Source organism: Procambarus clarkii, chromosome 13 (genome assembly GCF_040958095.1).
Source record: "Procambarus clarkii isolate CNS0578487 chromosome 13, FALCON_Pclarkii_2.0, whole genome shotgun sequence".
NCBI classification, from domain to species: Eukaryota; Metazoa; Arthropoda; class Malacostraca; order Decapoda; family Cambaridae; genus Procambarus; species Procambarus clarkii.
Window position 1 is genome coordinate 5996911 of NC_091162.1, and position 14467 is coordinate 6011377.

The 14467-nt window shown below is 47.2% G+C and overlaps 1 protein-coding gene across 1 annotated transcript in view; it reads right to left on the reverse strand.

Moving 5' to 3' along the window:
• Positions 1 to 14467, reverse strand: part of LOC138364543 (uncharacterized) — a 251928-nt gene that overhangs the window by 218796 nt on the left and 18665 nt on the right. Inside the window, exon 2 of the mRNA XM_069324198.1 lies at positions 9660 to 9791. Within this exon, the coding sequence (XP_069180299.1) occupies positions 9660 to 9791 (132 nt within the window). The remainder of the gene's footprint in view (positions 1 to 9659; positions 9792 to 14467) is intronic.

Genomic DNA, 14467 nt, shown 5'->3' on the forward strand with positions numbered 1-14467 from the left:
GCCAGGCGAGGTGGAGTATGGACCCGCCCAAAACGGGGGAGTCCACTCTCACTGTATGTAGAGGACAGATAGAGGTTGGAGACAAACATATTGTGTGATTATTTTTGTTTATGTGTTAAAGGGGAAACATTTTATTGGAGTGTCGATGGGTTGCAGGTTTGTCTTTGGGGAAGAAGTTGCTGAGAACTTCGAAGCTAGCGTAGATGAAGTAATTGATGAGACTCCAAGGTAGTGAAGCAGAGGACCTCGAGCTGTGAGGAGAAGCAGTGAAGAGGAGTGTCATGTGCTTCTGTAGAGGTGGTGTAGCAGCCAAGAGAGCTGTGGAGGAACCTAGCAGAAGGGTGAAGCACCGTAGTTACTCAAGGAAACTTCATGATAGCAGCCTGGAGGAGCTGCAGAGGATCCTGGTAGTGAAGCCCGGAAGAACCTAAGGATATTAGGGTAGTGAACTTCCAGAGGTGGAAGGGAAGTTCTGGTGGATTACTAGTAGGGAGTTGATAGTGTTTGGTTGTCATTAGCGTGCAAGACGCAGTGAGAGGTGAGTGACTGTTTGCATCCTTATGTCAAGGAGGGTTTTATACTGAAGTTTAGAGTTACAGTCGTAGGCTGGATTACCTACAGATGTATGCGTTCCAGGACTGACAGTGATCGATTGATCATTGTTGTGCATCAATGAACATTTATACTGATATATGTTATTGCATTCAAAAGCTGATTTTCTTTGTACACATTTATAGATATATATATATATTCTCTTGCTGATGGTGCAACAGTGTATGTAGACTTGACCAACTTGAGGAGGTTGATAGTATCAGGTGGTGAACCAGGAGATAGGATACCACTTGATAAGCTGATGGTAGAGTTCTGGTTGTGTTGGAGAGCAACCTGATTGTGATATTATAGAGTATAGGATTCATTATTATTATATGTGTGTATGTATCGTGTATGTGCTTTGTCCAGTAAATGTATCCCAATTTGCTGGTGTTTGCCCTTGTCCTAGTGAGGCTTCCCAGGAGCTAGTAAAGAAGGAGAGAGAGAGAGAAAGAACCAAGAACCACTGCTGTGGACAGGGTAAAAGGTAATACTAATAAGTCAAAAGGGGATTGAGGAGATCATATCACTTAAGGAGAGAGTGGGGAGTCACAGCGGCTCGAGTGGGTGTGTGCACGTGACAACGAGGCTGAGTGTTGGAGCCGCATCCCCTAAACATGTGACGTGGAGCCCCTCTCCAAGAGCCAGAAGCGCCTAGTGTGATCTCCTAGTGAAGTGTAAGCACTCTACCGAGTTGTGGGTTGGGTTGTCCGTAGAGAAGGATCAACGACGACAACACCAACCAACCCACAGTCTATAATAACACTTACACCGCTACCCTACACTTACACCCGCTCCCCTACACTTACATGCGCTAACATACACTTACACTCGCTACCCTAGACTTACACCCGCTACTCTTCACTTACACCCGCTCTCCTACACTTACACCCGCTTCCCTACACTTTCACCCGCTACCCTACACTTTCATCCACTATCCTACACTTACACCCCCTAACCTACACTTACACCAGCTACCCAACACTTACACCCGCTCTCCTACACTTACTCCGGCTACCCTACACCTAAACCCGCTACACTACATTTACACCCGCTACCCTGCACTTACACCCGCTACCCTACTCTTACAATCGCTAACCTACATTTACACCCGATACCCTGCACTTACACCCGCTTCCCTACACTTACACCCGCTACCCTACACTTACAATCGCTAACCTACATTTACACCCGATACCCTGCACTTACACCCGCTTCCCTACACTTACACCAGCTACCCTACACTTACACCCGCTACCCTACACTTACACCAGCTACCCTTCACTTACACCCGACACCCTACACTTACACCAACTACCCTACACTTACACCAGGTACCCTACACTTACACCCGCTACCCAACACCTACACCCGCTACCCTACACTTACACCCGCTACACTTCACTTACACCCGCTACGCTACACTTACATCCGCTACCCAACACTTACACCCGCTACCCTACACTTACACCCGCTACCCTTCACTTACACCCGCTACCATTCACTTACACCAGCTACCCTTCACTTACACCCGCTACCTACACTTACATCCGCTACCCTACACTTACACGTGCTACCCTACACTTTCACCCGCTACCCAACACCTACACCCGCTACCTTTCACCTACACCTGGGGAGCCGGTCGGCCGAGCGGACAGCACGCGGGACTTGTGATCCTGTGGTCCTGGGTTCGATCCCAGGCGCCGGCGAGAAACAATGGGCAGAGTTTCTTTCACCCTATGCCCCTGTTACCTAGCAGTAAAATAGGTACCTGGGTGTTAGTCAGCTGTCACGGGCTGCTTCCTGGGGGTGGAGGCCTGGTCGAGGACCGGGCCGTGGGGACACTAAAAAGCCCCAAAATCATCTCAAGATAACTCAAGATAACTACACCCGCTACCTTACACTTACATCTGCTTCCCTACACTTACACCAGCTACCCTACACTTAAACCCGATACCCAACACTTACACCCGTTACCGTACACTTACACCAGGTACCCTACACTTTCACCCGCTACCCTACACTTACACCCGCTACCCTTCATTTACATCAGCTACCCTACACTTACACCCCTACCCTACACTTACACCCGCTACCCTTCATTTACACCAGCTACCCTACACTTACACCAAATACCCAACACTTACACCCCCTAACCTACACTTACACCTGCTACCCTTCACTTACACCAGTTACCTTACACTTACACCCCCTACCCAACACTTACTCCCGCTACCGCTTCATTTACACTAGCTACCCTACACTTACACCAGCTACACTTCACTTACACCCGACACCCTACACTTACACCCACTACCCTACACTTACACCCGCTACCCTTCACTTACACCCTCTACCCTACACTTACACCCGCTACCCTACACCTACACCCGCTACCCTACACTTCCACCAGCTAACCTACACTTACACCCGCTCTCCTACACTTACTCCTGCTACCCTATACTTACACCTGCTACCGTACACTTACACCGCTACCCTACACTTACACCCGCTACCCTACACTTACACCTGCTAACCTACACTTACACCCGCTACCCTAGACTTACACCCAATACCCAACACATACATCGGCTACCCTGCACTTACACCAGCTACCCAACACTTTCACCCACTACCCTACACTTACACCCCCTAACCTACACTTACACCAGCTACCCTACACTTACACCCGCTCTCCTACACTTACTCCGGCTACCCTACACTTAAACCCGCTACACTACATTTACACCCGCTACCCTACACTTACACCCGCTACCCTACACTTACACCCGCTTCCCTACACGTACACCAGCAACCCTACACTTACACCCGCTACCCTTCATTTACATCAGCTACCCTACACTTACACCCCTACCCTACACTTACACCCGCTACCCTTCATTTACACCAGCTACCCTACACTTACACCAAATACCCAACACTTACACCCCCTAACCTACACTTACACCTGCTACCCTTCACTTACACCAGTTACCTTACACTTACACCCCCTACCCAACACTTACTCCCGCTACCGCTTCATTTACACTAGCTACCCTACACTTACACCAGCTACACTTCACTTACACCCGACACCCTACACTTACACCCACTACCCTACACTTACACCCGCTACCCTTCACTTACACCCTCTACCCTACACTTACACCCGCTACCCTACACCTACACCCGCTACCCTACACTTCCACCAGCTAACCTACACTTACACCCGCTCTCCTACACTTACTCCTGCTACCCTATACTTACACCTGCTACCGTACACTTACACCGCTACCCTACACTTACACCCGCTACCCTACACTTACACCCGCTAACCTACACTTACACCCGCTACCCTAGACTTACACCCAATACCCAACACATACATCGGCTACCCTGCACTTACACCAGCTACCCAACACTTTCACCCACTACCCTACACTTACACCCCCTAACCTACACTTACACCAGCTACCCTACACTTACACCCGCTCTCCTACAATTACTCCGGCTACCCTACACTTAAACCCGCTACACTACATTTACACCCGCTACCCTACACTTACACCCGCTACCCTACACTTACACCCGCTTCCCTACACGTACACCAGCAACCCTACACTTACACCCGCTACCCTACACTTACACCAGCTACCCTTCACTTGCACCCGACACCCTACACTTACACCAACTACCCCACACTTACACCAGGTATCCTACACTTACACCCGCTACCCTACACTTACACCTGCTACCCTTCATTTACACCAGCTACACAACCCTTACACCCGCTACCAAACACCAACACCCGCTACCCTTCACCTACACCCGCTACCCTACACTTACACCTGCTTCCCTACACTTACACCAGCTACCCTACACTTTCACCCGCTACCCTACACCTACACCCGCTACCCTTCACTTACACCAGCTACCATATACTTACACCCGCTACCCTACACTTACACCCGCTACCCTTCATATACACCAGCTACCCTACACTTAAACCCGTTACCCAACATTTACACCCGTTACCCTACACTTACACCAGGTACCCTACACTTTCACCCACCACCCTACACTTACACCAGCAACCCAACACTTATACCCCCTACCCTACACTTACACCCGCTATCCTTCATTTACACCAGCTGCCCTACACTTACACCTGCTACCCTTCATTTACACCAGCTGCCCTACACTTACACCCGCTACCCAACACTTACACCAGCAACGCTCCACTTACACCAAATACCCAACACTTACACCCCCTAACCTACATTTACACCTGCTACCCTTCATTTACACCAGCTACCCTACACTTACACCCCCTACCCTACACTTACACCCGCTACCCTTCATTTACACTAGCTACCCTACACTTACCCCAGCTACCCTTCACTTACACCCGACACCCTACACTTACACCAACTACCCTACACTTACACCAGCTACCCTTCACTTACACCAGCTACCTTTCACTTACACCTACTTCCGTTCACTTACACCCGCTACCCTTCACTTACACCCACTACCCTACACTTACACCCGCTACCCTACACCTTCACCCGCTACCCTACACTTGCACGAGCTACCCTACACTTTCACCCGCTCTCCTACACTTACTCCTGCTACCCAACACTTACACCGCTACCCTAGACTTACACCCGCTACCTTACACTTACACCCATTACCCTACACTTACACCCACTACCCTACACTTACACCCGCTACCCTACACTTACACCCGCTACCCTTCACTTACGCCCTCTACCCAACACTTACACCCGCTACCCTTAACTTACACTCGCTTCCCAAAACCTACACCCGCTACCCTACACATACTTACATTACCCTACAGTTACACCAGCTTCCCTACACTTACTCTTGCTACTCCACACTTACACCTGTTATCCTACACTTATACCCACTACCCTTCACTTACTCCCGCTTCCCCACACTTACACCCGCTACCCAACACTAACACCAGCAACGCTCCACTTACACCAAACATCCAACACTTACACCCCCTAACCTACACTTACACCTGCTACCCTTCATTTACACCAGCTACCCTACACTTACACCCCCTACCATTCACTTACACCCGACACCCTACACTTACACCCACTACCCTTCATTTACACCAGCTACCTTACACTTACACCCACTACCCTAAACTTACACCCGCTACCCTTCACTTACAACCGCTACCCTATACTTACACCCGCTACCCTACACTTACACCCGCTACCCTACACTTGCACCAGCTACCCTACACTTACACCCGCTCTCCTACACTTACACCGCTACCCTACGCTTACAACAGCTACCCTACACTTACACCCGCTAACCTACACTTACACCCGATACCCTGCACCTACCCCCGCTACTCTTCACTTACACCCGCTCTCGTACACTTACACCCGCTACCCTTAACTTACACCCTCTTCCCAAAACCTACACCCGCCACCCTACACTTACTTACATTGCCCTACAGTTACACCAGCTTCTCTACACTTACACTTGCTACTCCACACTTACACCAGCTCTCCTACACTTACACCCGCTTCCCTACACTTGCACCCGCTACCTTACACTTCCACCCGTTACCCTACACTTACACTCGCTACCCTAGACTTACACCCAATAACCAACACTTACATCGGCTACCCTGTACTTACACCAGCTACCCAACACTTTCACCCACTACCTACACCTACACCAGCTACCCTTCACTTACTCCCGACTCCCTACACTTACACCCACTACCCTACACTTACACCTGCTACCCTACACTTACACCAGCTACCCTTCACTTACACCCGCTACCCTTCACTTACACCCGCTACCCATCACCTACACCAGCTACCCTACACTTACACCTGCTACCCTTCACTTACACCAGCTACCCTTCACTTACAGCCGCTACCCGACACTTACACCTGCTACCCTACACTTACATTAGCTACCCGGCCTACACTTACACCCGCTACCATTCATTTACACCAGCTACTCTACACTTACACCCGTTACCCTAAACTTACACCCGTTACCCTACACTTACACACGCTACCCTACACTTTCACCCGCTACCCTACACTTACACCCGCTACCCTTCATTTACACCCCCAACCTACACTTACACACGCTACCCATCATTTACAACAGCTACGCTACACTTACACCTCCTACCCTACACTTACACCAGCTACCTTACACTTACACCCACTACCCTACACTTACACCCGCTACCCTTCACTTACACCCGCTACCCTACACTTACACCAGCTACCCTACACTTACACCCGCTCTCCTACACTTACTCCGGCTACCCTACACTTACAACAGCTACCCTTCACTTACACCCGCTACCCTACACTTACACCAGCTACCCTACACTTACACCCGCTCTCCAACACTTACTCCGGCTACCCTACACTTACACCAGCTACCCTACACTTAGACCCGCTACCCTTCACTTACACCCGCTACCCTACACTTACACCCACTACCCTACACTTACACCCGCTACCCTTCATTTACACCTGCTACCATTCACTTACACCGCTACCCTACACTTACACCAGCTACCCCACACTTTCACCGGCTACCCTACACTTACACCAGCTACCCTTCATTTTCACCAGCAACCCAAATCTTACACCCGCTACCCTACACTTATACCCCCTACCCAACACTTACACCCACTACCCTTCATTTACACCCACTACCCTACACTTACACCAGCAACCTAACACTTATACCCCCTACCCTACATTTACACCCACTACCCTTCATTTACACCAGCTACCCTACACTTAAACCTATTACCCAACTCTTACATCAGGTACCCTACACTTACACCCGCTACCCAACACTAACACCAGCAACGCTCCACTTACACCAAATACCCAACACTTACACCCCCTAACCTACACTTACACCTGCTACCCTTCATTTACACCAGCTACCCTACACTTACACCCCCTACCCTTCACTTACACCCGACACCCTACACTTACTCCCTCTTCCCTACACTTACACCAGCAACCCTGCACTTACTCCAGCTACCCAGCACTTACACCAGCTACCCTTCACTTACACCCAATAACCTACACTTACACTCGCTACCCTACACTTACATCAGCTACCCTTCACTTACACCCACTTCCCTACACTTTCTCCCGCTACCCTACACAGACACCCACTACCCTACACTTACACCCGCTACCCTTCATTTACACCAGCTACCCTACACTTACACCCACTACCGTACACTTACACCAACAACCCTACACTTACACCCGCTACCCTACACTTACACCCGCTACCCTACACTTACACCCTCTAACCTACACTTACACCATCTACCCTACACTAACAACCGCTACCCTACGCTTACACCACTACCCTACACTTACACCTGCTACTCTACACTTACACACACTACCCTACACTTCGACAAGCTACCCTACACTTACACCTACCTATCTTACATGCATACGCCCTACACAACACATACACCCCCTTCGGTATACATTCATATCTTAAGATATATATATATATATATATATATATATATATATATATATATATATATATATATATATATATATATATATATATATATATATATATATGTATATATATATATATATATATATATATATATATATATATATATATATATATATATATATATATATAAATGGTAAGAGGTAGAGGTAAAAATTAAGACCTTAAACGAAATTCAGAGTACAAAACACAATCAAATATGCCCATAGTAGGAAAGCAGCATGGAAAGGATCTGGGAATAATGATGTCAGACGACCTATCGCTTAGGGAGCATAACCAAGCAAATATTGCGTCATCCAGAAAAAATGAATTGCGAGAACCTTCAAATCTGGGGATCCCACCACAATGGTTGTACTATATATATTTCCTGTTTAGCTGCGCCTTGAGTACTGCTCGTTATTCACTTCTCCCTTCAGAGCAGGAGAGAGATGGCCGTAATAGAGAGAATACAGAGAACATATACGGCAAGCCAAGACACGACAAAACATCTTAATTGTTGGAATCGTTTCAAAGCTTTCAAAATATACTCTGTTGAAAGGTGATGAGAGACGTATCAAATAAATTAAATATAGAAAATAATGGAGGGCCAGAGTCTAAATTTGCCCAGAAAAATAATAACATACTAGAGTGAACGATATGGAATGAAATGCAGGATAGGGCCAGTTAAGAGTAGAGGTGCCATAGGCACAATTACAGAACACTGTCTGAACGTTGGAGGCCCACAGTTGTTCAGTATCCTCCCAGCAAGTATTAAAAATTTTGCTGGAAAAAAAGGGTTCTTAAAAGATAATTAGACACTTTTCTGCAAGAAGTGCCGGACCAACCAGGCTGTGGTGGATATGTAGGCGTGCGGACCGCTCCAAGCAACAGCCTGTCGGATCAAGCTCTCACAAGTCAAGCTTGGGCTCGGGCCGGGCATGTGGAGTAGAAGAACTCTCAGAAGCTCATCCAGGTACAATTTAGGTACGTGACCGTGAAGAGGAGGCAGCGAGGCGTCTCTCTGGTTTAGGACACTCCACACTTACTTAACACGTCGAACAGGGGAAACATACCGGCGTGTGCTCTGAATTATTGCAGTAACCCGTGAGTGCAGCCTTGTCAATACTGAGTTGAGTGCTGAAGTCACTGTGACGGCGCGTAGAGTACCCTCCTCAACCTCTGGGAGGTGAAATACGCGAATTTCGTCACGAATTTCAAAGCTGCGAGATGAAACCTGGCGACTGTCAACACTGTGGGACGGTTTAGGAGTGCAACACGTCCAGCTCTGTGGCAACGTTCAGTGCTGAGGTAATTGTTCCACAGCCACTCTGAGAACTCCTACCACTGATCATACCTCTAACAAATACACACCAACAGATATTCACACACAACCACACTTCACACCACACACTCGTATGTACTCTCTGAGCCACACCATCCACCACCCCATCCACCACAGAACCCACCACACCATCCACCACCCCATCCAGCACACCATCCACCACACCCACCTGGAGTCCTCTTGATGGCCCAGGAGAAGGTGACGGAGGCCGGGAAGGCCACGACGCTGCAGGCGATAGTGACGGAGCCTCCTCTCGGGGCCACGTACTCCTGACGCTGGTCCTCCTGGCAAACCGGGGCGACTGTTGGGTGAGAGGAAGAGACAGTGAGAGAGAGAGAGTAGAGACAATGAGACATGTGAAGATACAGACAATGAGAAAAGTGAGGGAGAGTCACGTCTTACGAGAGATAAGCGGAAGTCAGACTGAAAGAACAAATAGGAAACGAAGAAGAGAAGAAATTCATGACAAGAAAGCAAATGGGGGTAAAGCGAAAGTAAGAGAAGGGAACATGGAGGGGGGGAGAGAGAGAGAGAGAGAGAGAGAGAGAGAGAGAGAGAGAGAGAGAGAGAGAGAGAGAGAGAGAGAGAGAGAGAGAGAGAGAGAGAGAGAGACAGAGACAGAGACAGAGAGAGAGACAGAGAGAGAGAGACAGAGAGAGAGAGACAGAGAGAGAGAGACAGAGAGAGAGAGAGACAGAGAGAGAGAGAGACAGAGAGAGAGAGAGAGAGAGAGAGAGAGAGAGAGAGCAGGAGAGTGCAAATCGGACGGGCCTGCATATGGGTGGCAAAACCCTAGAGTTCACAGATAAAACTTGACTTCTTAAAAATGAAGTTCGACTCTTCAATGGTAATGAAGAGCCGGGAGCTTAACCTAGCCTAATAAGCAGCCAGGAAACTTACAGCCCTACGGCGCATCTCACATCTTCTTGACACATTGGGATGCAAAACCTTATATGAAGCACAAGTTCGCTCTCAACTAGAGTTGAGAGCGAACATTTTCCTGTTTCGCACCCGTTTCCTGGATCGCCTGTCCCCATTATTCATCAGACTGTTGGACAAAGTGGAGAGACGGGCAAGAAGGCTTATCTCTAGTCTTGACCAAGTCTGGTGGGAACGGTCTGAACATCAGAGCCTGCAACACCGTCGTGACATTGGTGGTCTTACTGTTAGGTACACGAGTCAGCCATGAATGGTTCCCATGTGAAAACACCAAGCCTTTTTGGTTTGGTTGTTGGGCTTACAAAGAACTATCACGAAAAATTTTGGAGATAATAGGGTTTGAAGGTATGTTGGCCTTGAAACAAAGTCCAACATCTTCAAAGTTCCGTACCTCGCCCAACTCCGTGGACAACTAGTTGTTGCCAAATATAACACGAGGCACTCAACCTTCAACAGTCTCATGCTGGAAGTGCCTTTCTCTAGAACGTCACTGCATCAACGGTCATTCACTCCCAGGCTGACTCGCATCAGGAACTTGTTCACTCAACAGGTTGATACACGGGAGATCAGGTCAACTGATCACATGAAGGCTCTGACACAGTTCGCTACAGGCTCGTCCTGGTCTTTATATGAATGTTACCTAATTTTCTTAATGAATATAGGCTATTGCTGCCGATGCATAGAGCAGGCTAGTGAAATAAATGGGGTCTTAGGAGTAGGTTTCAATTGAGCGGAGGCAGGATTACAGCTCTTGCTTGCAGTTTCACCAGGTTCCTTATATGATAGTTACTTTATGATAGTTCCCCATAACTATAACAGATCTCTTGCTCTTGCTGTGATATATAACAGATCTCTTGCTCTTGCTGTGATATATAACAGATCTCTTGCTCACAGTGAATATGTAGGACTCAAAACAAGTTTCTAGGTCTCATCACCAATTATATACTAATCTCAAATAAGTATGTTGGACTTATAAAGAAGTATACAGAACTTAAGAAAAATTCAGGAGATAATGGGGCTAGCAGGTGTTTGTAAACACAGCGTATGTGTTCTAACACCTGCTCCCTGGTAGTATTATAGAGGCGTTTGGGCAGTCTGGCAATTACGTCGTTACATTTGGTATTGGTTCTATAACTGTGTCGTTCACATGGACCCCTAGACGTACAATACTTCCTGGGTCTTCATGCCCTTGGTGCTTAATGGGCTTGAGCAAGAGGTTGAGAATCTCTATGACGCTCTGTGTGGTGCAGCAGTGTTGATAGCTGTGTGCTGTGCTCTATGATAAGCTGCGCACATCCGTGATGTACACAGAACTCTACATAGAGTACAGTTCTGCAGGGTGTTCTGTGGTGCTCTCTTATCTTAATGCCTTATTGCTAACTCTCATGATACCTCCATTGCCCATTAGCTGGAAGAGGAGGACGCGAGAGTGCTTACCATGACCTGGGATGGGGAATATTGCCTCCTGAATGGACAACATCATGGATGGTAATGGGGACAAACCCAATAGATGTATCAGTGCTAATGGCAATGATATTGGTAAACGTGTTGAAGGAATTGCTTACCAATTATAGAAAAGCCATGGACTTAATTAGGTCAGGGTAGGGATAAGGATATATGTAGCATTTTATCGACAGCTACAAAATGACAGAAGACTGTCTTAAGGAGCATCACACTCCGGCAGCACCTACCATGCCCCCACACGGCAACAACGAGCGGGACCGGGAGGGGGCTATGAAGCAGACGTAACAACGTTTGGGAAAGATGGAACTGCATAGAAAACGGAACTTGTCTCTTTTGTTTCGTTAAGGGCGGTGCGTGGGGTGGGGGGAAGACGTTTAAAGAAAGGGGGATTAGAGAAGGGGTGGACAGAGAGCTACACTCAGCCTGGATGAACATGGGTAAATAGATGAAGGGAAAGTAGTGATGGGGGATGGGGATGAAGACGTTTAAAGAAAGGGGGATTAGGGAGGGATGGACAGAGACCTACACACAGCCTGGATGAACATGGGTAAACAGATGAAGGGAAAGTGGTGATGGGGCATGGGGGGAGGGCTAGGTGAAGTGATGGGTTTTGTATTTACACCGTATATATTGAAGATGGTGTCAGGGATGATGGGAAGGTGGTGAAGAGTAAGGAATGTGGTGAAGATCATACTAGGAAGATCAGAAGAGATGGAGTTTTAGAGAAAGAGGAGGAGAGAAGAAGGAGTTCGCAGGAGGGAGATAGTGGGAAGTATGGAGAATGACTGGGGCGCAGCGGATCTCCCCCTCCTAGTAAGTTATAACTTGAATCAACACCGTAATCCCTCGTTACGTCGTTCACTGCCCCGTTCCAGCCACAATCGACCTCCCATATTTAGATATCTCGATTTTTGAAACTATAATTACGTGACGAAATCTGTTCGAATCGCCACACTGAAAAAGCTTCAGCCAGGGGCTACAGACACAAGTAGTTGCCAACAGAACCTAAACACCTAACTTAACCAATGCCTAAATAGCCACAACTTGCTAGTATAAAATATTCATTTATATTTCAGAAATTAATATTTTGAATGAACAGCATGTTAATAGTGCTGAACCATCCCCTTGTGTGACCCTTTCTCCTGTACCCACGCTCTGTGTGACCCGTTTGTAATGTTTTCCCCCATCTGCGAGCAGTATTTTTAACCTTGTCCATGCCACCGAGTATCAGATAAGTCGTAATCATGTCTCCTCTTGATTTGTGAGCCCTACTTCATAGTCCAACTCCTTTAGTTCACGGACTAGCCTGTCTCAAGTCTGTGTTTGTATGTTTGGGTGTGTTTGTGCGTAAAGGGCTTTCTTTCATGCCGCTCTCTGTGTGTATCTGTCGGTGTATTTGTCTATCAGGATTAGAATACATAATTTCTAAGAACATTTCGCATGTATGCCAAGTTAGGTATATTAATTGAGTGTAATTATCTCTTACGAAGAGCTGCCATGAGACTAGCGGCGTTCATGGCTATTTTGCCGCTCAGTAAATACACAAACAGACACGATTAACATGTTCCGCAAAGAAAATTATCTCTAAAATGCTTGTTGCATGCGAATGAAAAAATTCTTAAATTATTCCTGAGATAGTCGCCAGATTCTAGATAGTTCTGAGATTAGTGCATTGATTTATTTCTCATTCTCCCTTCAAACTTATATTTTAAATTTTGTATTAAGTTAGCTTCGACGGCTTGTACTCCTAACCTTTTCAGACTATTGAGAGTTCTAACAAAGAAAACACTTCTCTGATATTTCTGTAAGTCATTTGTGTCTCTAGTTAACCACCCATTACCATTCTTTCCGGTGTTCATATATTTGGACCGTGATGCTTTCTGCACATTCACAGTTCGCCCTTGTATTTTATATGTTGTTATCAAGTCTCCCCTACTCGCAGTATGTCTCCCCTCTTCCTGTGAGGTACGCTCCAGTTCCCATAGTGTCTCCTCATAGCTCTAACTCTTCAGCTCAGAATCTAGCCTTGTTGACTTTTGTCTGGACCTTTGCTAGCTTTCTTCATCCTTTTTAGGTCGGGGTTGTGCCGCGGATGAATATTAGAGAGTGGGTCTCACCTTTGTTGATTATAAGGCGTGGGATGCTCCTTTCTCCAAGTTTCTGGAGAATGTAACGACGTTGGCAAATGTGTAATTTGCTGTTGTCGTTATTCTGATAATGTGAGATACGTCATTACCATTGGGGTTCTGTCGACTTATATTTCTTCTTTCCTGACTGAAGAATCTGTTTCCCGGTCATCCTATACAGATGTGCTGATCATTCCACTTAACACTCCGATGAGTGTAGTGGGCCAAGACGTCATCCCCACTACGATCACCTGAGTTGTAATCACCTGATTGATTGATTGATGAAGATGAAGCCACCCAGGAGGTAGCAGAGTTAAAACTGAAAATCTTCCTCCTTAACTCCCTTTCTCTTGTCATTTCAGCATTTTTTCTTCATCCACCCCTATTTTTATTTATTTCCCTCCATCTCTCATCACCTCTCACTCCGAGGCCTTGCCCCAGCAAGCAT